Source organism: Conger conger, chromosome 7 (genome assembly GCF_963514075.1).
Source record: "Conger conger chromosome 7, fConCon1.1, whole genome shotgun sequence".
Classification (NCBI taxonomy): domain Eukaryota; kingdom Metazoa; phylum Chordata; class Actinopteri; order Anguilliformes; family Congridae; genus Conger; species Conger conger.
In genome coordinates, this window is record NC_083766.1 from 64,433,694 (window position 1) to 64,456,786 (window position 23,093).

General features: G+C 44.1%; 3 protein-coding genes across 5 annotated transcripts in view; all 3 read left to right on the top strand.

Moving 5' to 3' along the window:
• Positions 1-1,237: 1,237 nt before the first annotated feature.
• On the top strand, positions 1,238-11,190 carry LOC133133626 (cadherin-23-like). The gene is given in 4 exon segments (XM_061249728.1): positions 1,238-3,621; positions 7,025-7,591; positions 7,594-9,443; positions 11,182-11,190. Coding segments are annotated over 4 exon segments (4,791 nt in total). The 5' UTR covers positions 1,238-1,256.
• Positions 11,191-14,339: 3,149 nt separating this feature from the next.
• Positions 14,340-17,333, top strand: LOC133133627 (protocadherin gamma-A11-like). The gene is made up of 2 exons (XM_061249729.1): positions 14,340-16,671; positions 17,302-17,333. The coding sequence occupies exons 1-2, from the start codon at positions 14,340-14,342 to the stop codon at positions 17,331-17,333; spliced, it is 2,364 nt and encodes a 787-aa protein (XP_061105713.1).
• A 3,141-nt stretch (positions 17,334-20,474) lies between these two features.
• Positions 20,475-23,093, top strand: part of LOC133134023 (protocadherin beta-15-like) — a 39,675-nt gene continuing 37,056 nt past the window's right edge. For all 3 annotated transcript variants that reach the window (XR_009709238.1, XM_061250379.1, XM_061250381.1), the window contains exon 1: positions 20,475-22,853. Coding sequence is in view for 2 of the 3 variants with exons in the window: in XM_061250379.1 (XP_061106363.1) it covers positions 20,475-22,853 (2,379 nt within the window). In the remaining variant the exon portion in view is untranslated. The remainder of the gene's footprint in view (positions 22,854-23,093) is intronic.

Consider the following 23,093-nt stretch of genomic DNA (forward strand, 5'->3'; position numbering starts at 1 on the left):
AAAACAAATGGCAAAAAGGCATAGCCTGCATTGTGTACAAGAGAAAAAAATCTGACACTGAAAAAGGACGAAAACACTAAAAATGAACCAGATTTACAGAGTACAGCCTGTTGATAAAACTTATTTACCGGGGCAGAGGCTGTTGATCCGCCCTTACTTCCGCCTTCCTGCTCACGGGCTTCATCCGGGCTCCTCTTCAGGGTCTGATCGGGACCTGGTTTTCTGTCACAGATAACATTACGCGCACGCTCATAAATAATGGTCAGGAAAGTGACTAAAAAAGCACAGATGCTTGTCGCTGGGGCAGTACATACAATTGTAGCCTTAGCCAGTAATATAGAATTACTTTGTTCCTTTTTGTCTTGGAAAATAGACTAATTTGACCCAGAGAGAGCATTACTTTTAGGGTACATTTGGGAAACATGATCCTTGAAGAATGAACATGCACCTCCACTGTCAGGTTTTTCTGAGAGTACAGGTAGATGCAGCCAAGCAGCTATCCAATTAAAGTAGTCGTTCATAACTAATGAGGAATTTAATTAACGTATTTGATTTGAAGTGAAATGAATACAGACAAATCGAAGTCATGCTTTTGTGTAGAGAAACTGAAAATAAGGAGCTGCTTCGGTTTCATTTTGTGTAAAGATTATGGTGGACAATGAAGCAGAACAAATTGTTATCGTGCATAGATCTTCATTTCTTTTGTAAAATATTCATAATGTTTATTAAATACAAATCCATAATTGTCGCTGTTAATATGATATGATTCCAAAGGTACCACATTAATTTCAGGATAATGCAACGCAACCAACCATCTCAGTCTCGACGTAGTACGCGTGCAGTATCAAATGTATTTACGTTTTATCTCACGGAACACAGTACTGTGGGAAGCACGTGTCAACTGAGTCTAACTTTGCCATGTAGTCTGTGTATAATTGAATTTTATTCGATAAAAATTGTGTACTTTAAACTTGCTAATTCAGGCAATGTGTAAAAGTGGATAATATCTATTGCAGTTTTTAGCATATACTCAGAGTGTCGCTGTTCACCAGCGAGGGGACGATAGACGTGCCTCTCCTCCCACAAGTGTAATATTCAGAGAGGGGAGCCTTTCTTCTGCGCCGCGGAAAAAACAGCAGACAGAATCTTCGGCTGTGTTTTCACACGGCTGATAGAGTATTGCGCGTGTCTTCTCTTCCAACTTCTCTTGCGTTTATATCAAAATATCTGAAATCCGTCGGTGTTCAGTGTTTAAAATGGGATCCAGAGGAGACTCTGTCTGCGTCTCGATGTTCTGTTTGGTTTTCTTTATCCTCGCGCTGCCGCCCAGCCTGGCAGATGTGAGCTATTCTATTCCGGAGGAGATGAGACGCGGATCTGTCATTGGGAGTATAGCGAAGGACCTCGGGCTCGATGTTAAAGGACTCTCAGCGCGCAACGCCCGGATCGATACAGAAGATGATGACAGCCATTTTGTTGATATTCAGCGGAACACTGGAGATCTGATTGTTGCCGGGAGGATTGACAGGGAAGAGTTTTGTGGAACGAGAGTCTCCTGTTCTTTAAAATACGAGCTCGTGCTGGAGAACCCTCTGGAATTACACCGCGTTTTACTCCAAATTCAGGATATAAACGACAATTCACCTCAGTTTCCGAATGAGATTATTAATCTGGAAATAAGAGAATCCGCAGTTAAAGGCGCGCGCTTCCCCTTGGATCAGGCCCACGACGCGGATATCGGACAGAACGCGGTTCAGAGCTACACGCTACAAAGGAATGAACATTTTGTTTTGGCTGTTCATACGAACACAGACGGAGGGAAATACGGTGAGTTAGTGCTAGAAAAAGAGCTGGATCGCGAGGAGCAGACGGAGGTGACGTTATTACTTACTGCCGCTGACGGAGGGAGTCCACAGAGATCTGCTACTGTAGTTATACACGTCACTGTGCTGGATGCTAACGATAATATCCCCGTGTTTAGCCAGGCTGTGTATGAAGTCAGTCTTCCTGAAAACTCCCCTTTAGGTGCTGTAGTGCTCACAGTCAGCGCCACTGACGCAGACGAGGGCGCTAACGGTCAAGTGACGTATGAGTTTAGCCGCATGTCCGTGAAAGGAGCGAAGTTATTTAGCATTGACAGGGTGACCGGGGAAATTCATGTGATTGGATCAATAGATTATGAAAAAGAGTCACATTATGAAATGCAAATACAAGCAAAAGATGGATCCGGCTTAGTATCTAGTGCAAAGGTAATTATCGAAATCACTGACGTGAATGACAACACGCCTGTGATATTTTTGAAATCTCTGAACAATCCCATCCCTGAGAGCGCGTTACCTGGCACAGAGGTGGGCATCGTTAATGTTCAGGATAAAGACTCCGGGGCAAATAGACAGGTCCGCTGCTCCATTCAGCAGAATGTTCCTTTCAAGTTAACCCCCTCCATCAAAAACTACTACTCACTGGTAACTACAGGACAACTGGACCGGGAACTAGTCACGGAGTATAACATCACAATCACTGCTACTGACGAGGGCTCTCCGCCCTTATCTTCCTCAAAGACTGTGCAGTTATCTGTGTCAGACGTTAACGACAACCCGCCTGTGTTTGATCAACAGTCGTACAGCGCCTCTGTGGCTGAAAATAACAAACCTGGCTACTCTGTTCTTTCTGTGCGGGCGAGAGACCCGGACTGGAGACAGAACGGCACGGTATTCTATTCTCTGCTGTCCGGTGAGATCAGCGGTGTCCCGATATCCTCGTTTTTATCGGTTAACGGAGACACGGGGGTTATCCATGCGGTCAGATCATTTGATTATGAGCAGTTGAGAAGCTTCAAAGTCCACGTTGTTGCCAGGGACAACGGTTCTCCTCCACTCAGCAGTAACGTGACTGTGCGTGTGCTGGTGACTGATGAGAATGATAACTCTCCACAGATACTATACCCTGCTCCTACAGGGAACTCCTTCATGACTGAGATGGTCCCCAAAGCTGCTCACGCGGGCTCCCTGGTCTCCAAGGTGATAGCTGTGGACGCGGACTCTGGACAGAACGCGTGGCTGTCCTATCAGATCGTGAAACCCACTGATCCGGGACTTTTCACTATCGGGGTCCACAGCGGAGAGATCCGGGTACAGCGGGACATTTCTGAATCTGACGCCATGAGGCAGAACCTTGTTGTCTCGGTGAAAGATAACGGACAGCCCTCTCTCTCGGCAACCTGCGCAGTGTATTTAGTGATCTCAGATAACTTGGCTGAAGTCCCCCAGCTGAAAGACATGTCTCGTGAGGAGAACAATTCCAAACTGACTTCATATTTGATCATCGCGCTGGTGTCCGTCTCCACCTTCTTCCTGACGTTTATTATTCTGACGGTGGCCGTGAGGTTTTGCCGCAGAAGAAAACCCAGACTGTTGTTTGACGGCGCAGTCGCCATTCCCAGCGCATATTTCCCTCCCAACTACGCAGAGGTGGAGGGAGCAGGAACTCTGCGCAGCTCTTACAATTATGACGCGTACCTAACAACGGGCTCGCGCACCAGCGACTTCAAGTTCGTCAGATCTTACAATGACGTCACGCTGGCCGCCGATCAGACCCTGAAGAGGAGCCCGGATGAAGCCGGTGAGCTGGAAGGCGGAAGTAAGGGCGAATCAACAGCTTCTGCTCCGGTAAATAAGTTTTACATTATTCGTTTTCTCTTACAACGAGTTTGTGCATGAGCTGTCAAGTGACAATCAATGATAAATTATCAGTCTTCTATTCCTTTTAGTTCTAGTGTCACATTTCATGCTTTTTCGACAGATTAAAATACTTAATTTTTCCCCAGTGTTGAAATTCACGTTGTCACCAGCAGCAGAACGCATCAATGGTGGTTGAATGAGGTTCATGTTCCTTCCCGCTGTATTGTCTTGAAAGACTTTATTGTTTCCCAGGCTCTGCTCTGCTAAATAGTTTATATCGGCCGTTCAAAGTGTTTCTGGTTTGATTTCACTTGGTTTGGGGGGTTAGATTGCATTTATGTGTAAACTCTTCGTTATTTGCGGATGTTGTTTTGGCTTACAGTATTTATGCAGATTGTGTCATTTAATTTACAAGAGTCAGTAGTTCCATGAGTAGAAAACCCGTTTAATTAATTTCTAAATGAAAATGTACTGGTTTTAAATAATCCAGACATAGTATTTCTCATAACGCACGTATTAAAATTGGATTAAATGCCCTTTTCCCGGTGTGTTGCTTTATTTTCAAGAACACTTCTTCTGTTTGGGTCATTTATTTTGACGGGTCAGACTCTATCGCTGTTTCTTTAAACGTGATAAAATTTGGATCTTTGATCAATTGACAGTTGCTCTTTTTATTTTTTATTATTTTCATTTCCACAATGGAAATATTGTCAGTTTCTCTCCTTTATCAATCCTAAATTCATGATCACATTTTAAAAGTTTAAAATCGGCGCCGGTATTGTAAATTACGATGAGGTTTACCGTTACCGCTGTTGTGAGACGTTTAGCAAGTGATCTATCATTATTTTCATTAGTATATATTCAATATGCCTTCATTTCATTAATATATTTTCTATCTACGTCATGATCAGTGTTGTTGGTGGTTTTTTACTTTCACGTGTTCCTTATGCGGACTTCTTAACGGCATCATGGCTGTACTGGCAACTGTCATCAAACCAGTTTTCTGCTTAAGCGCTACATTCTCAACCTGCCTCTTACACCTGCTAGCGCGGTTAACATCATGCTGTAGTTCTGTGTTTTGACTATTATCCTTTAAATTATGTATTAAGAGCGACTGTCGGATATGACCCGAATGACTTGTCGTCAGCTTTCTTACCTAATCCTTTCTGTATGAGTTCATTTTAGTCTCTCTGGATACGAGAATCTTCTAGAAGCCAATATGTGTCAATAAATGTACATTTTCTGGTTTTCAGAAAGCGCAGTTTGCCGAGTGTCGCTGTTCACAGACATGATGCTGAAACGGATGCATTTGTTGATGGGAGATCCGCGGTTCTAAAGCTCTCGCGAGCGATATTACTGTTTACGAATGATGCTACTGCCGTTTATTGTGTGGAAAATACATGGTCAGCATGTCTGCTTTACTTATTGAACGAATGGAAAGCCAGGGATTTGAAGTGCATGAATGCAGTGGAATGTTTTAAGATTGTCGCAAGTATTGCTGTATTTGATTTCTTCCATGCTATTTAATGTGCGTTTTCGTTGAACTTCAAAACTGAATCGCCTGAGTGTTTATGTTTCTGACTTTCACTGTACTATTTTGAGGTAATTCATTAACTCTCAAAAACTTAAAGATGATTCTGAAAAATGTTTTCTGCTCCTGTCAATCACAGATGATATTGCAGGAAAGACATTTCTGAAGTTGCTTCCTTGACCATGAAATGTCATCAAGCAATTCCCATCCGTAAACAAACCAAAGACGTCTCCGGGCAAGGACCTGGTTTTCTGTCACAGATAACTTTACGCACACACTCAGAAATAATGGTCGGAAAAGTGCTTAAAAAGGCACAGATACTTGTCGCTGGGGCAGTACCATAATTACATAAAATTGTAGCCTTAGCCAGCAATATATATATATAATATAATATATATGTTTTGTCTTAGAAAATATACTAATTTGACCCAGAGAGAGCGTTACTTTTAGGGTACATTTGGGAAACATGATCCTTGAAGAATGAACACAGACCTCCACTGTGACGTTTTTCTGAGAGTACAGGTAGATGCAGACATGCAGCTATCCAATTAAAGTAGTCGTTCATAACTAATGAGGAATTCAATTGACGTATTTGATTTTAAGTGAAATGAATACAGCCATATCGAAGTCATGCAGTTTTTTTTATAGAGAAACTGAAAATACGGAGCTGATTCGGTTTCTTTTTATGTTGCATTACATACATTATTGCCATTTGGCAGACGCTCTTACCCAGAGCGACGTACAGTTGATTAGACTAAGCAGGAGACAATCCTCCCCTGGAGCAATGCAGGGTTAAGGGCCTTGCTCCAGGGCCAAACGGCTGTACGGATCTGGGCGACATGGCTCAGGCAGTAAGAGCAGTCGTCTGGCAGTCGGAGGGTTGCCGGTTCGATCCCCCGCCCGGGCTGTGTCGAGGTGTCCCTGAGCAAGACACCCTAACCCCAAATGCTCCTGACGAGCTGGTCGCGGGGCCTTGCGTGGCAGCCAATCGCCGTCGGTGTGTGAGTGTGTGTATGAATGGGTGAATGGAGAAGCATCAATTGTACAGCGCTTTGGATAAAGGCGCTATATAAATGCCTGCCATTTACCATTTACCATTGTGGCTACACCGGGATTAGAACCACCGACCTTGCATGTCCAAGTCATGTACCTTAACCACTATGCTACATGCCGGCCTAGTGTTGAGGTTTGTTGTGCTTTTATGGTGGACAATGAGGCAGAACAAATTGTTTTCGTGCATACACCTTCATTTATTTTCTAAAGTACTCATAATATTTATGAAATACAAAATACATAATTATCGCTGTTAATATGGTATGATTTTAAAGGTTACACATTCATTTCAGGATAATGCAACGCAACCAGTCATCTCATTCCTGACTGAACTCAGCGTGCAGTATCAAATGTATTTACGTTTTATCTCACGGAACACAGTACTGTGGGAAGCACGTGTCAACTGAGTCTAACTTTGCCATGTAGTTTGTGTATAATTACGTTTTATTCCGGATTAATTCTTAAAACCGTATATTTTCAATTTGCTATTTCAGGTAATGTGTCGAAGTGGATAATATCTATTGCAGTTCTTAGCATATACTCACAGTGTCGCTGTTCACCAGCGAGGAGATGATAGACGTGCCTCTCCCCCCACTAGTGTAATATTCAGAGAGGGGAGCCTTTCTTCTGCGCCGCGGAAAAAAACAGCAGACAGAATCTTCGGCTGTGTTTTCACATGGATGATAGAGCATTGCGCAAGTCTTCTCTTCCAACTTCTCTTGCCTTTCTATCAAAATATCTGAAATCCGTTGGTGTTCAGTGTTTAAAATGGGATCCAGAGGAAACTGTGTCTGCGTCTCGATGTTCTGTTTGGTTTTCTTTATCCTCGCGCTGCCGCCCAGCCTGGCAGATGTGAGCTATTCTATTCCGGAGGAGATGAGACGCGGATCTGTCATTGGGAATATAGCGAAGGACCTCGGGCTCGATGTTAAAGGACTCTCAGCGCGCAACGCCCGGATCGATACAGAAGATGATGACAGCCATTTTGTTGATATTCAGCGGAACACTGGAGATCTGATTGTTGCCGGGAGGATTGACAGGGAAGAGTTTTGTGGAACGAGAGTCTCCTGTTCTTTAAAATACGAGCTCGTGTTGGAGAACCCTCTGGAATTACACCGCGTTTTACTCCAAATTCAGGATATAAACGACAATTCACCTCAATTTCGGAATGAGGTTATTAATCTGGAAATAAGAGAATCCGCAGTTAAAGGCGCGCGCTTCCTCTTAGATCAGGCGCACGATGCGGATATCGGACAGAACGCGGTTCAGAGCTACACGCTACAAAGGAATGAACATTTTATTTTGGCTGTTCATACGAACACAGACGGAGGAAATACGGTGAGTTAGTGCTAGAAAAAGAGCTGGATCGCGAGGAGCAGACGGAGGTGACGTTATTACTTACTGCCGCTGACGGAGGGAGTCCACAGAGATCTGCTACTGTAGTTATTCACGTCACTGTGCTGGATGCTAACGATAATATCCCCGTGTTTAGCCAGGCTGTGTATGAAGTCAGTCTTCCTGAAAACTCCCCTTTAGGTGCTGTAGTGCTCACAGTCAGCGCCACTGACGCAGACGAGGGCGCTAACGGTCAAGTGACGTATGAGTTCAATCGTATATCTGCAAAAGCAGAGAAATTGTTTAGTATTGAGAGGGAGACAGGGGAAATTAAAGTGATCGGATCAATAGATTTTGAAGAGGAATCATATTATGAAATCCAAATACAAGCAAAAGATGGCTCTGGTTTGGCTTCGAATGCAAAAGTAATTATCAAACTCACTGACATGAATGACAACCCCCCTGTAATATTTCTGAAATCTCTGAACAATCCCATCCCTGAGAGCGCGTTACCAGGTGCAGAGGTGGGCATCGTTAATGTTCAGGATAAAGACTCCGGGGCAAATAGACAGGTCCGCTGCTCCATTCAGCAGAATGTTCCTTTCAAGTTAACCCCCTCCATCAAAAACTACTACTCACTGGTAACTACAGGACAACTGGACCGGGAACTAGTCACGGAGTATAACATCACAATCACTGCTACTGACGAGGGCTCTCCGTCCTTATCTTCCTCAAAGACTGTGCAGTTATCTGTGTCAGACGTTAACGACAACCCGCCTGTGTTTGATCAACAGTCGTACAGCGCCTCTGTGGCTGAAAATAACAAACCTGGCTCCTCTGTTCTTTCTGTGCGGGCGAGAGACCCGGACTGGAGACAGAACGGCACGGTATTCTATTCTCTGCTGTCCGGTGAGATCAGCGGTGTCCCGATATCCTCGTTTTTATCGGTTAACGGAGACACGGGGGCGATCCATGCGGTCAGATCATTTGATTATGAGCAGTTGAGAAGCTTCAAAGCCCACGTTGTTGCCAGGGACAATGGATCTCCTCCACTCAGCAGTAACGTGACTGTGCGTGTGCTGGTGACTGATGAGAATGATAACTCTCCACAGATACTATACCCTGCTCCTCCAGGGAACTCCTTCATGACTGAGATGGTCCCCAAAGCTGCTCACGCGGGCTCCCTGGTCTCCAAGGTGATAGCTGTGGACGCGGACTCTGGACAGAACGCGTGGCTGTCCTATCAGATCGTGAAATCCACTGATCCGGGACTTTTCACTATCGGGGTCCACAGCGGAGAGATCCGGGTGCAGGGGGACATTTCTGAATCTGACGCCATGAGGCAGAACCTTGTTGTCTTGGTGAAAGATAACGGACAGCCCTCTCTCTCTGCAACCTGCGCAGTGTATTTAGTGATCTCAGACAACTTGGCTGAAGTCCCCCAGCTGAAAGATATGTCTCGTGAGGAGAACAATTCCAAACTGACTTCATATTTCATCATCGCGCTGGTGTCCGTCTCCACCTTCTTCCTGACGTTTATTATTCTGACGGTGGCCGTGAGGTTTTGCCGCAGAAGAAAACCCAGACTGTTGTTTGACGGCGCAGTCGCCATTCCCAGCGCATATTTCCCTCCCAACTACGCAGAGGTGGAGGGAGCAGGAACTCTGCGCAGCTCTTACAATTATGACGCGTACCTGACAACGGGCTCGCGCACCAGCGACTTCAATTTCGTCAGATCTTACAATGACGTCACGCTGGCCGCCGATCAGACCCTGAAGAGGAGCCCGGATGAAGCCGGTGAGCTGGAAGGCGGAAGTGAGGGCGAATCAATAGCTTCTGTTCCGGTAAATAAGTTTTACATTATTCGTTTTCTCTTACAACGAGTTTGTGCATGAGCTGTCAAGTGACAATCAATGAGCAATTATCAATCTTCTATTCCTTTTAGTTCTAGTGTCACATTTCATGCTTTTTCGACAGATTAAAATACTTAATTGTTCCCCAGTGGTTAAATCCACGTTGTCACCAGCAGCAGAACGCATTTCCACTCAATGGTGGTTGAATGAGGTTTATATTTCTTCCCGCTGTATTGTCTTGAAATACTTCATTGTTTCCCAGGCTGTGGTCTGCTAAATAGGTTTCATCAGCCGTTCAAAGTGTTTCTGGTTTGATTTCACTTGGTTTGGGGGGTTAGATTGCATTTATTTGTAAACTCATTTGTGGATGTTGTTTTGGCTTACAGTAATTAAGCAGATTGTGTAATTTAATTTACAAGAGGCAATAGTTTCATGAGTAGAAAACCCGTTTAATTAATTTCAAAATGAAAATCTACGGGTTTTAAATAATCCAGACATAGTATTTCTCATAACGCACGTATTAAAATTGGATTAAATGCCCTTGTCCCGGTGTGTTACTTTATTTTCAAGAACACTTCTTCGGTTTGGGTCATTTATTTTGACGGGTCAGACTCTATCGCTGTTTCTTTAAACGTGATAAAATTGTGATCTTTGATCTATTGACAGTTCCTCTTTTTATTTTTTATTATTTTCATTTCCACGATGGAAATATTGCCAGTTTCTCTTCTTTATCAATCCTAAGTTTATGATCACATTTTTCTAGTTTAAAATCGGCGCCGGTATTGTAAATTATGATGAGGATTACCGTTACCGCTGTTGTGAGACGTTTAGCAAGTGATCCATCATTATTTTCATTAATACATATTCAATCTGCCTTTATTTCATTAATATATTTTCTATCTACGTCATGATCAGTGTTGTTGGTGGTTTTTTACTTTCACGTGTTCCTTATGCTGACTTCTTAACGGCATCATGGCTGTACTGGCCCCACCTAAACTGCAACTGTCATCAAACCCGTTTTCTGCTTGAAGCGCTACATTCTCAACCTGCCTCTTACACCTGCTAGCGCGGTTAACATCATGCTGTAGTTTTGTGTATTCAGGATCTGTCAGAAAATTCTACATTATGGTTGGCATTTTTAAGAGCTACTGTCGGATATGAACCGAATGACTTGTCTTCAGCTTTCTTCCTTAATCCTTTCTGTATGTGTCAATTTAAGTCGCTCTGGATACGAGAATCTTCTAGAAGCCAATATGTCCCAATAAATCTTAATTTCCCGGTTTTCAGAAAGCGCAGTTTGCCGAGTGTCGCTGTTCACAGACATGGTGCTGAAACGGATGCATTAGTTGAGGGGAGATCCGCGGTTCTAAAGCTTCCGCGAGCGATACTATGATTTTACTGCCGTTTTTTTGCGTTGAAAATACATTGAAAGCAGCTATAAGTTACATATTCCTGTGAAGGTAAGGCCGGGCTTTGAAGTGTACCAACGCAAGTCTATTTGCATATTATCCTGATGTGGAATAAAGTAATCATTTTTAATATTTGGTCGTGATGCATGTAATGGCTGCTTGAAGTCTGTGACGCATAGACATCACCAGACGCTGGGTATCTTTCCTGGTGATGCACTGCCAAGCCTGTACTGCAGCCAACTTCAGTTCCTGCTTGTTCAGGGACTTTTTGCCTTCAGTGTCCTCTTCAGCATGTGAAACGCATGTTCAATTGGATTCAGATCCTGTGATTGTCTCAGCTAGTGAAGGATTTTCCACTTTTTGACCGTCAAAAACCCCCTTGTTGCTCTAGCAGCAGGTTTCTGGTCATTGACTTGCTGCATGATCTCTGACCAGATAAAATATGTGTCTTTGGAATTTATTGTTCTTCTTCTGTCTGCAGTCACATTATAGATGATGACAAATGAACCTGTCCCACTGGCAGCCGTACAGGCCCAAGCCATAACCCCCCCACACCATGATCATGTTCCACTGGCAGCCATACAGGCCCAAGCCATAACCCCCCCACACCATGATCATGTTCCACTGGCAGCCATACAGGCCCAAGCCATACCCCCCCCACACCATGATCATGTTCCACTGGCAGCCATACAGGCCCAAGCCATAACACCCCCTCACCATGATCATGTTCCACTGGCAGCCATACAGGCCCAAACCATAATACCCCCACACCATGATCATGTTCCACTGGCAGCCATACAGGCCCAAGCCATAACCCCCCACACCATGATCATGTTCCACTGGCAGCCATACAGGCCCAAGCCATAACCCCCCCACACCATGATCATGTTCCACTGGCAGCCATACAGGCCCAAGCCATAACCCCCCCACACCATGATCATGTTCCACTGGCAGCCATACAGGCCCAAGCCACAACACCCCCTTCGCCATGTTTCACGCATAATGTGGCGCCATGGAATGTGTTTATAATTTTGTTCATAATATGCATTTTGTTCATAATATGCATTGCTTCTTATGATACCCCCATAGTGCATTTTTTTAATGTTCGTTGAATATTTCTTCAATATTTTTTCAAACAGTATTTTGGACACAGTTTGCCTGCAACTGTTCTTCGCATACCACTCCTAGCCGCTAGGTGGCAGTAGTCACACCGGATATCATCCACACGCGCTGTACCTTGGCCAGAGTAAGTCATGCCAGTGTGAATGAAAGCAGAAAGCAGAAGCGTATCATAGCTGCTTATCGTGACTACAGTTCAGCTAACAATATTTTCATGTGTTGTTGCAGAATACAATAAAATATGAGCACCTGGATATCACAGTGTCATTATTCAAGTGTGCAACAATAACATAGCATAAGGTAATTGCCAAACCAGGCAATTAAGCCCAGCAATGCTTGCCTTTGCCTACCCTTAAGTGTACCTACTGCTTAGATTGCCTAAAAGCTAAATAGAATCTAATACCATGTCAAGCCTGTTCTTGAAAACCCCCAGTGTTTCTGCCTCCACTACATGTGCTGCCAAGCTATTCCACACAGTGACCACTCGCTGTGTGAAAAAAAACTTCCTAATATCTCTACGGAATTTCTGCTTAGCCAATTTCCATTTGTGTCCTCTCATTCTGCTAACCGAACTCAACCTGAAGAATCCCTTATACTTCACTTTGTTAACCCCATGAGGTGGTATGCTTTGAATCATGGGCATTTTCTTTTCTTTTTTTCCCCACACATTCCTCTTTCCATCATTCTGGTACATGTTCATCTTTGTCTTATCTGTCCAGAAGACTTTGTTCCAGAACTCTTGGGGCTCTTTTAGGCACTTTTTAGCAAACTGTAATCTCTCCTTTCTGTTCTTCAGCCTTATCAGTTTGCATCTTGTAGTGTACCCTCTGTAGTCCTGATGGTAGTCCTTCTACGTATCGTAAACTTTGGACCATCTACACCTGCATCCAGGTGGGTGTTTTTGATCTGCTGGGCCATTGTCAGGAGGCTTTCTTCACTGTAGAGAGTATTCTCCGGGCGTCCACTACAGTGGCCTTCCTCGGTCTGCCAGGTCTTTTGACAGAAGTGAGTTCACCAGTTGTTTTCAGCCTGTTAATAATGAACCAATCTCCAAAGGCAATTGCAAAGTCTAAAATCAAGACTTGACATCAACAGCTCTCTTCTGCATTCACTAATGGCTCAAATGAACACACCTGCCAAACGAGACATCTGTGAAGCCAATTCAACAAATGCTTGTTGTACCTTAAAATGGAGGGATGATGTACAAAAGGTATTTTCTTTTCTAAATAGTTCATCCGATATGGATGAAAATACCCTCAAATTAAACCTGACAGTCATCACGTGAACGACATTGTCATTGTATCCTTTAAAACTCAAAACCAAAATAACTAAAAATGTGTCACTGTCCAATGAATTATGGTGCTCACTGCAAACCTTAAATCTTGGTTTAAAAAAATAAATATTTCTTTTAAACATATATATTTAGCTTATAGCTCAAATCTTAGTTGTTCAAAACCAATATTAAGGATTTGATTGATATATTCATTTTTGCCACACATCTCTGTTTAAAAGTAAAATATTTAGCAAACAAAGAAATATGTCATTAAATCTTAAATATTGTTTTTGAAAAGAAAGACTTAATATATAAGCTAAATATGTCAATATTTAACTGTTGAAAACTGGTTTGTGGTAAATAAATAAATATATGAATTCAATATTAAATATTGGTTTCGAAAAACTAAGATTTAAGATGTAGGCTAAATATATGTGTTTACCAAACGGTTTAAAGTTCAAGATTTAAATTAAATATTTATATTTTAGCAAATATTTGCTTCCGAAACAAAGACATAAAGTATTTGTTAAATACATATTCATATTCATTCATTATTTTGTTTTCCAAATCAGATTTCATGTTTCAATCATAAGTTTAGCCTGCATATTTTGAAATGTGTCAATTAAATCTTAAAATATGAACTGAATTTGTTTTAGCATGTCTGTTAAATCTGATAATAAAATAATATTTAGCTTAAATCTTGAATAAAGTGCTATAGTTAGGCTAAATATGAGAAAAAAAACTGTCCATATATTTGAAACTTTCCATTTCAGGTAATGTGTCGAAGAGGACACTATCTATTGCAGTTTTTAGCAAATACTCAGGGTGTCGCTGTTCACCAGCGAAGGGTCGATAGACGTGCCTCTCCTCCCACGAGTGTAATATTCAGAGAGGGGAGCCTTTCTTCTGCGCCCCGGAAAAAACATCAGACAGAGTCGACTGTGTTCGGCTGTGTTTTCACACGGATGATAGAGCATTGCGCAAGTCTTCTCCTCCAACTTCTCTTGCTTTTATATCAAAATATCTGAAATCCGTCGGTGTTCAGTGTTTAAAATGGGATCCAGAGGAGACTCTGTCTGCGTCTCGATGTTCTGTTTGGTTTTCTTTATCCTCGCGCTGCCGCCCAGCCTGGCAGATGTGAGCTATTCTATTCCGGAGGAGATGAGACGCGGATCTGTCATTGGGAGTATAGCGAAGGACCTCGGGCTCGATGTTAAAGGACTCTCAACGCGCAACGCCCGGATCGATACAGAAGATGATGACAGCCATTTTGTTGATATTCAGCGGAACACTGGAGATCTGATTGTTGCCGGGAGGATTGACAGGGAAGAGCTGTGTGGTCGGAGGGTTCCCTGTTCGTTAAAATACGAGCTCGTGTTGGAGAACCCTCTGGAATTACACCGCGTTTTACTCCAAATTCAGGATATAAACGACAATTCACCTCAGTTTCCGAATGAGATTATTAATCTGGAAATAAGAGAATCCGCCGATAAAGGCGCGCGCTTCCTCTTAGATCAGGCGCACGATGCGGATATCGGACAGAACGCGGTTCAGAGCTACACGCTACAAAGGAATGAGCATTTTGTATTGGCTGTTCATACGAACACAGACGGAGGGAAATACGGCGAGTTAGTGCTAGAAAAAGAGCTGGATCGCGAGGAGCAGACGGAGGTGACGTTATTACTTACTGCCGCTGACGGAGGGAGTCCACAGATATCTGCTACTGTAGTTATACACGTCACTGTGCTAGATGCTAACGATAATATCCCCGTGTTTAGCCAGGCTGTGTATGAAGTCAGTCTGCCTGAAAACTCTCCTTTAGGTGCTGTAGTGCTCACAGTCAGCGCCACTGACGCAGACGAGGGCGCTAACGGTCAAGTGACGTATGAGTTTAGCGGTTTGTCTGTGAAAGAAGCGAAGTTATTTAGGATTGAGAGGGAGACCGGGGAAATTCAAGTGATCGGATCAATAGATTTCGAAAAAGAGTCACATTATGAAATGCAAATCCAAGCAAAAGACGGTTCGGGTTCGGCTTCGAATGCAAAGGTAATTATCGAAATCACTGACGTGAATGACAACGCCCCTGTGATATTTCTGAAATCTCTGAGCAATCCCATCCCTGAGAACGCGTTACCTGGCACAGAGGTGGGCATCGTTAATGTTCAGGATAAAGACTCCGGGGCAAATAGACAGGTCCGCTGTTCCATTCAGCAGAATGTTCCTTTCAAGTTAACCCCCTCCATCAAAAACTACTACTCACTGGTAACTACAGGACAACTGGACCGGGAACTAGTCACGGAGTATAACATCACAATCACTGCTACTGACGAGGGCTCTCCGCCCTTATCTTTCTCAAAGACTGTGCAGTTATCTGTGTCAGACGTTAACGACAACCCGCCTGTGTTTGATCAACAGTCGTACAGCGCCTCTGTGGCTGAAAATAACAAACCTGGCTACTCTGTTCTTTCTGTGCGGGCGAGAGACCCGGACTGGAGACAGAACGGCACGGTTCTCTATTCTCTGCTGTCCGGTGATATCAGCGGTGTCCCGGTATCCTCGTTTTTATCGGTTAACGGAGACACGGGGGTGATCCATGCGGTCAGATCATTTGATTATGAGCAGTTGAGAAGCTTCAAAGTCCACGTTGTTGCCAGGGACAACGGTTCTCCTCCACTCAGCAGTAACGTGACTGTGCGTGTGCTGGTGACTGATGAGAATGATAACTCTCCACAGATACTATACCCTGCTCCTCCAGGGAACTCCTTCATGACTGAGATGGTCCCCAAAGCTGCTCACGCGGGCTCCCTGGTCTCCAAGGTGATAGCTGTGGACGCGGACTCTGGACAGAACGCGTGGCTGTCCTATCAGATCGTGAAACCCACTGATCCGGGACTTTTCACTATCGGGGTCCACAGCGGAGAGATCCGGGTACAGCGGGACATTTCTGAATCTGACGCCATGAGGCAGAACCTTGTTGTCTCGGTGAAAGATAACGGACAGCCCTCTCTCTCTGCAACCTGCGCAGTGTATTTAGTGATCTCAGATAACTTGGCTGAAGTCCCCCAGCTGAAAGACATGTCTCGTGAGGAGAACAATTCCAAACTGACTTCATATTTGATCATCGCACTGGTGTCTGTCTCCACCTTCTTCCTGACGTTTACTATTCTGACGGTGGCCGTGAGTTTTTGCCGCAGAAGAAAACCCAGACTGTTGTTTGACGGCGCAGTCGCCATTCCCAGCGCATATTTCCCTCCCAACTACGCAGAGGTGGAGGGAGCAGGAACTCTGCGCAGCTCTTACAATTATGACGCGTACCTGACAACGGGCTCGCGCACCAGCGACTTCAATTTCGTCAGATCTTACAATCACGTCACGCTGGCCGCCGATCAGACCCTGAAGAGGAGCCCGGATGAAGCCGGTGAGCTGGAAGGCGGAAGTGAGGGCCAATCAACAACCTCTGCTCCGGTAAATAAGTTTTACATTTCGTTTTCTCTTACAACGAGTTTGTGCATGAGCTGTCAAGTGACAATCAATGATCAATTATCAGTCTTCTATTCCTTTTAGTTCTAGTGTCACATTTCATTCTTTTTTGACAGATTAAAATACTTAATCTTTCCCCAGTGTTAAAATTCACGTTGTCACCAGCAGCAGAACGCATTTCCACTCAATGGTGGTTGAATGAGGTTCATATTCCTTCCCGCTGTATTGTCTTGAAATACTTTATTGTTTCCCAGGCTCTGCTCTCCTAAATAGTTTTCATCGGCCGTTCAAAGTGTTTCTGGTTTGATTTCACTTGGTTTGGGGGGTTAGATTGCATTCATGTGTAAACTCTTCGTTATTTGCGCATGTTGTTTTGGCTTACAGTAATTATGCAGATTGTGTCATTTAATTTACAAGAGTCAGTAGTTCCATGAGTAGAAAACCCGTTTCATTAATTTCAAAATGAAAATGTACTGGTTTTAAATAATCCAGACATAGTATTTCTCGTAACGCACGTATTAAAATTGGATTAAATGCCCTTTTCCCGGTGTGTTGCTTTATTTTCAAGAACACTTCTTCGGTTTGGGTCATTTATTTTGACGGGTCAGACTCTATCGCTGTTTCTTTAAACGTGATAAAATTGTGATCTTTGATCAATTGACAGTTGCTCTTTTAATTTTTTATTATTTTCATTTCCACGATGGAAATATTGTCAGTTTCTCTCCTTTATCAACCCTAAATTCATGATCACATTTTTAAAGTTTAAAATCGGCGCCGGTATTGTAAATTACGATGAGGATTACCGTTACCGCTGTTGTGAGACGTTTAGCAAGTGATCCATCATTATTTTCATTAGTATATATTCAATATGCCTTCTTTTCATTAATATATTTTCTATCTACGTCATGATCAGTGTTGTTGGTGGTTTTTTACTTTCACGTGTTCCTTATGCGGACTTCTTAACGGCATCATGGCTGTACTGGCAACTGTCATCAAACCAGTTTTCTGCTTAAGCGCTACATTCTCAACCTGCCTCTTACACCTGCTAGCGCGGTTAACATCATGCTGTAGTTCTGTGTTTTGACTATCATCCTTTAAATTATGTATTAAGAGCGACTGTCGGATATTACCCGAATGACTTGTCGTCAGCTTTCTTACCTAATCCTTTCTGTATGAGTTCATTTTAGTCTCTCTGGATACGAGAATCGCCTCACAGCAAGGAGGTCCTGGGTTCGAATCCCAGTCGGCCGGGGCCTCTCTGTGCGGAGTTTGCATGTTCTCCCCGTGTTTGCGTGGGTTTCCTCTGGGTACTCCGGTTTCCTCCCACAGTCCAAAGACATGCACGTTAGGCTGATTGGAGAGTCTAAATTGCCCATAGGTATGAGTGTGTGAGTGAATGGTGTGTGTGCCCTGCGATGGACTGGCGACCTATCCAGGGTATATTCCTGCCTTTCGCCCAATGTATGCTGGGATAGGCTCCAGCCCCCCTGCGACCCTATTCAGGATAAGCGGGTTAAGATAATGGATGGATGGATGGATGGATGGATACGAGAATCTTCTAGAAGCCAATCTGGGTCAATAAATGTACATTTTCTGGTTTTCAGAAAGCGCAGTTTGCCGAGTGTCGCTGTTCACAGACATGGTGCTGAAACGGATGCATTTGTTGATGGGAGATCTGCGGTTCTAAAGCTCTCGCGAGCGATATTACTGTTTACGAATGATGCTACTGCCGTTTATTGTGTGGAAAATACATGGTCAGCATGTCTGCGGTACTTATTGAACGAATGGAAAGCCAGGGATCTGAAGTGCATGAATGCAGTGGAATGTTTTAAGATTGTCGCAAGTATTGCTGTATTTGATTTCTTCCATGCTATTTAATGCGCGTTTTCGTTGAACTTCAAAACTGAATCGCCTGAGTGTTTATGTTTCTGACTTTCACTGTACTATTTTGAGGTAATTCATTAACTCTCAAAAACTTAAAGATGATTCTGAAAAATGTTTTCTGCTCCTGTCAATCACAGATGATATTGCAGGAAAGACATTTCTGAAGTTGCTTCCTTGACCATGAAATGTCATCAAGCAATTCCCATCCGTAACCAAACCAAAGACGTCTCCGGGCAAGGACCTGGTTTTCTGTCACAGATAACTTTACGCACACACTCAGAAATAATGGTCGGAAAAGTGCTTAAAAAGGCACAGACACTTGTCGCTGGGGCAGTACCATAATTACATAAAATTGTAGCCTTAGCCAGCAATATATATATATATATATATATTTAATATATGTTTTGTCTTAGAAAATATACTAATTTGACCCAGAGAGAGCGTTACTTTTAGGGTACATTTGGGGAACATGATCCTTGAAGAATGAACACAGACCTCCACTGTGACGTTTTTCTGAGAGTACAGGTAGATGCAGACATGCAGCTATCCAATTAAAGTAGTCGTTCATAACTAATGAGGAATTCAATTGACGTATTTGATTTTAAGTGAAATGAATACAGACATATCGAAGTCATGCAGTTTTTTTTATAGAGAAACTGAAAATATGGAGCTGCTTCGGTTTCTTTTTATGTTTCATTACATACATTATTGCCATTTGGCAGACGCTCTTACCCAGAGCGACGTACAGTTGATTAGACTAAGCAGGAGACAATCCTCCCCTGGAGCAATGCAGGGTTAAGGGCCTTGCTCCAGGGCCAAACGGCTGTACGGATCTGGGCGACATGGCTCAGGCAGTAAGAGCAGTCGTCTGGCAGTCGGAGGGTTGCCGGTTCGATCCCCCGCCCGGGCTGTGTCGAGGTGTCCCTGAGCAAGACACCCTACCCCCAAATGCTCCTGACGAGCTGGTCGCGGGGCCTTGCGTGGCAGCCAATCGCCGTCGGTGTGTGAGTGTGTGTATGAATGGGTGAATGGAGAAGCATCAATTGTACAGCGCTTTGGATAAAGGCGCTATATAAATGCCTGCCATTTACCATTTACCATTGTGGCTACACCGGGATTAGAACCACCGACCTTGCATGTCCAAGTCATGTACCTTAACCACTATGCTACATGCCGCCCTAGTGTTGAGGTTTGTTGTGCTTTTATGGTGGACAATGAGGCAGAACAAATTGTTCTCGTGCATACACCTTCATTTATTTTCTAAAGTACTCATAATATTTATGAAATACAAAATACATAATTATCGCTGTTAATATGGTATGATTTTAAAGGTTACACATTCATTTCAGGATAATGCAACGCAACCAGTCATCTCATTCCTGACTGAACTCAGCGTGCAGTATCAAATGTATTTACGTTTTATCTCACGGAACACAGTACTGTGGGAAGCACGTGTCAACTGAGTCTAACTTTGCCATGTAGTTTGTGTATAATTACGTTTTAGTCCGGATTCATTCTTAAAACCGTATATCTTCAATTTGCTATTTCAGCTAATGTGTCGAAGTGGATAATATCTATTGCAGTTTTTAGCATATACTCACAGTGTCGCTGTTCACCAGCGAGGAGTCGATAGACGTGCCTCTCCCCCCACTAGTGTAATATTCAGAGAGGGGAGCCTTTCTTCTGCGCCGCGGAAAAAAACAGCAGACAGAATCTTCGGCTGTGTTTTCACACGGATGATAGAGCATTGCGCAAGTCTTCTCTTCCAACTTCTCTTGCCTTTCTATCAAAATATCTGAAATCCGTTGGTGTTCAGTGTTTAAAATGGGATCCAGAGGAGACTCTGTCTGCGTCTCGATGTTCTGTTTGGTTTTCTTTATCCTCGCGCTGCCGCCCAGTCTGGCAGATGTGAGCTATTCTATTCCGGAGGAGATGAGACGCGGATCTGTCATTGGGAGTATAGCGAAGGACCTCGGGCTCGATGTTAAAGGACTCTCAGCGCGCAACGCCCGGATCGATACAGAAGATGATGACAGCCATTTTGTTGATATTCAGCGGAACACTGGAGATCTGATTGTTGCCGGGAGGATTGACAGGGAAGAGTTTTGTGGAACGAGAGTCTCCTGTTCTTTAAAATACGAGCTCGTGCTGGAGAACCCTCTGGAATTACACCGCGTTTTACTCCAAATTCAGGATATAAACGACAATTCACCTCAGTTTCCGAATGAGATTATTAATCTGGAAATAGGAGAATCCGCAGTTAAAGGCGCGCGCTTCCCCTTAGATCAGGCGCACGATGCGGATATCGGACAGAACGCGGTTCAGAGCTACACGCTACAAAGGAATGAACATTTTGTTTTGGCTGTTCATACGAACACAGACGGAGGGAAATACGGCGAGTTAGTGCTAGAAAAAGAGCTGGATCGCGAGGAGCAGACGGAGGTGACGTTATTACTTACTGCCGCTGACGGAGGGAGTCCACAGAGATCTGCTACTGTAGTTATACACGTCACTGTGCTGGATGCTAACGATAATATCCCCGTGTTTAGCCAGGCTGTGTATGAAGTCAGTCTGCCTGAAAACTCTCCTTTAGGTGCTGTAGTGCTCACAGTCAGCGCCACTGACGCAGACGAGGGCGCTAACGGTCAAGTGACGTATGAGTTTAGCCGTATGTCCGTGAAAGGAGCGAAGTTATTCAGCATTGAGAGGGAGACCGGGGAAATTAAAGTGATCGGGTCAATAGATTTCGAAAAGGAGTCATATTATGAAATGCAAATACAAGCAAAAGATGGATCCGGCTTAGTATCTAGTGCAAAGGTAATTATCGAAATCACTGACGTGAATGACAACGCGCCTGTGATATTTTTGAAATCTCTGAACAATCCCATACCTGAGAGCGCGTTACCTGGCGCAGAGGTGGGCATCGTTAATGTTCAGGATAAAGACTCCGGGGCAAATAGACAGGTCCGCTGCTCCATTCAGCAGAATGTTCCTTTCAAGTTAACCCCCTCCATCAAAAACTACTACTCACTGGTAACTACAGGACAACTGGACCGGGAACTAGTCACGGAATATAACATCACAATCACTGCTACCGACGAGGGCTCTCCGTCCTTATCTTCCTCAAAGACTGTGCAGTTATCTGTGTCAGACGTTAACGACAACCCGCCTGTGTTTGATCAACAGTCGTACAGCGCCTCTGTGGCTGAAAATAACAAACCTGGCTACTCTGTTCTTTCTGTGCGGGCGAGAGACCCGGACTGGAGACAGAACGGCACGGTTTTCTATTCTCTGCTGTCCGGTGAGATCAGCGGTGTCCCGGTATCCTCATTTTTATCGGTTAACGGAGACACGGGGGTGATCCATGCGGTCAGATCATTTGATTATGAGCAGTTGAGAAGCTTCAAAGTCCACGTTGTTGCCAGGGACAATGGATCTCCTCCACTCAGCAGTAACGTGACTGTGCGTGTGCTGGTGACTGATGAGAATGATAACTCTCCACAGATACTATACCCTGCTCCTACAGGGAACTCTTTCATGACTGAGATGGTCCCCAAAGCTGCTCACGCGGGCTCCCTGGTCTCCAAGGTGATAGCTGTGGACGCGGACTCTGGACAGAACGCGTGGCTGTCCTATCAGATCGTGAAACCCACTGATCCGGGACTTTTCACTATCGGGGTCCACAGCGGAGAGATCCGGGTGCAGCGGGACATTTCTGAATCTGACGCCATGAGGCAGAACCTTTTTGTCTTGGTGAAAGATAACGGACAGCCCTCTCTCTCTGCAACCTGCGCAGTGTATTTAGTGATCTCAGATAACTTGGCTGAAGTCCCCCAGCTGAAAGACATGTCTCGTGAGGAGAACAATTCCAAACTGACTTCATATTTGATCATCGCGCTGGTGTCCGTCTCCACCTTCTTCCTGACGTTTATTATTCTGACGGTGGCCGTGAGGTTTTGCCGCAGAAGAAAACCCAGACTGTTGTTTGACGGCGCAGTCGCCATTCCCAGCGCATATTTCCCTCCCAACTACGCAGAGGTGGAGGGAGCAGGAACTCTGCGCAGCTCTTACAATTATGACGCGTACCTGACAACGGGCTCGCGCACCAGCGACTTCAAGTTCGTCAGATCTTACAATGACGTCACGTTGGCCGCCGATCAGACCCTGAAGAGGAGCCCGGATGAAGCCGGTGAGCTGGAAGGCGGAAGTGAGGGCGAATCAACAGCTTCTGCTCCGGTAAATAAGTTTTACATTATTCGTTTTCTCTTACAACGAGTTTGTGCATTGTCAAGTGACAATCAATGATCAATTATCAGTCTTCTATTCCTTTTAGTTCTAGTGTCACATTTCATGCTTTTTCGACAGATTAAAATACTTAATCTTTCCCCAGTGTTAAAATTCACGTTGTTACCAGCAGCAGAACGCTTTTCCACTCAATGGTGGTTGAATGAGGTTTATATTCCTTCCCGCTGTATT

Bases quoted from the DNA above. Each gene is read 5' to 3' on its own strand.
- LOC133133627 (XM_061249729.1), top strand. From the start codon at position 14,340: ATGTTCTGTTTGGTTTTCTTTATCCTCGCGCTGCCGCCCAGCCTGGCA. The intron at 16,672-17,301 runs GTGAGCTGGAAG...TTTATTTTCAAG, and splicing joins GAGGAGCCCGGATGAAGCCG to AACACTTCTTCGGTTTGGGT.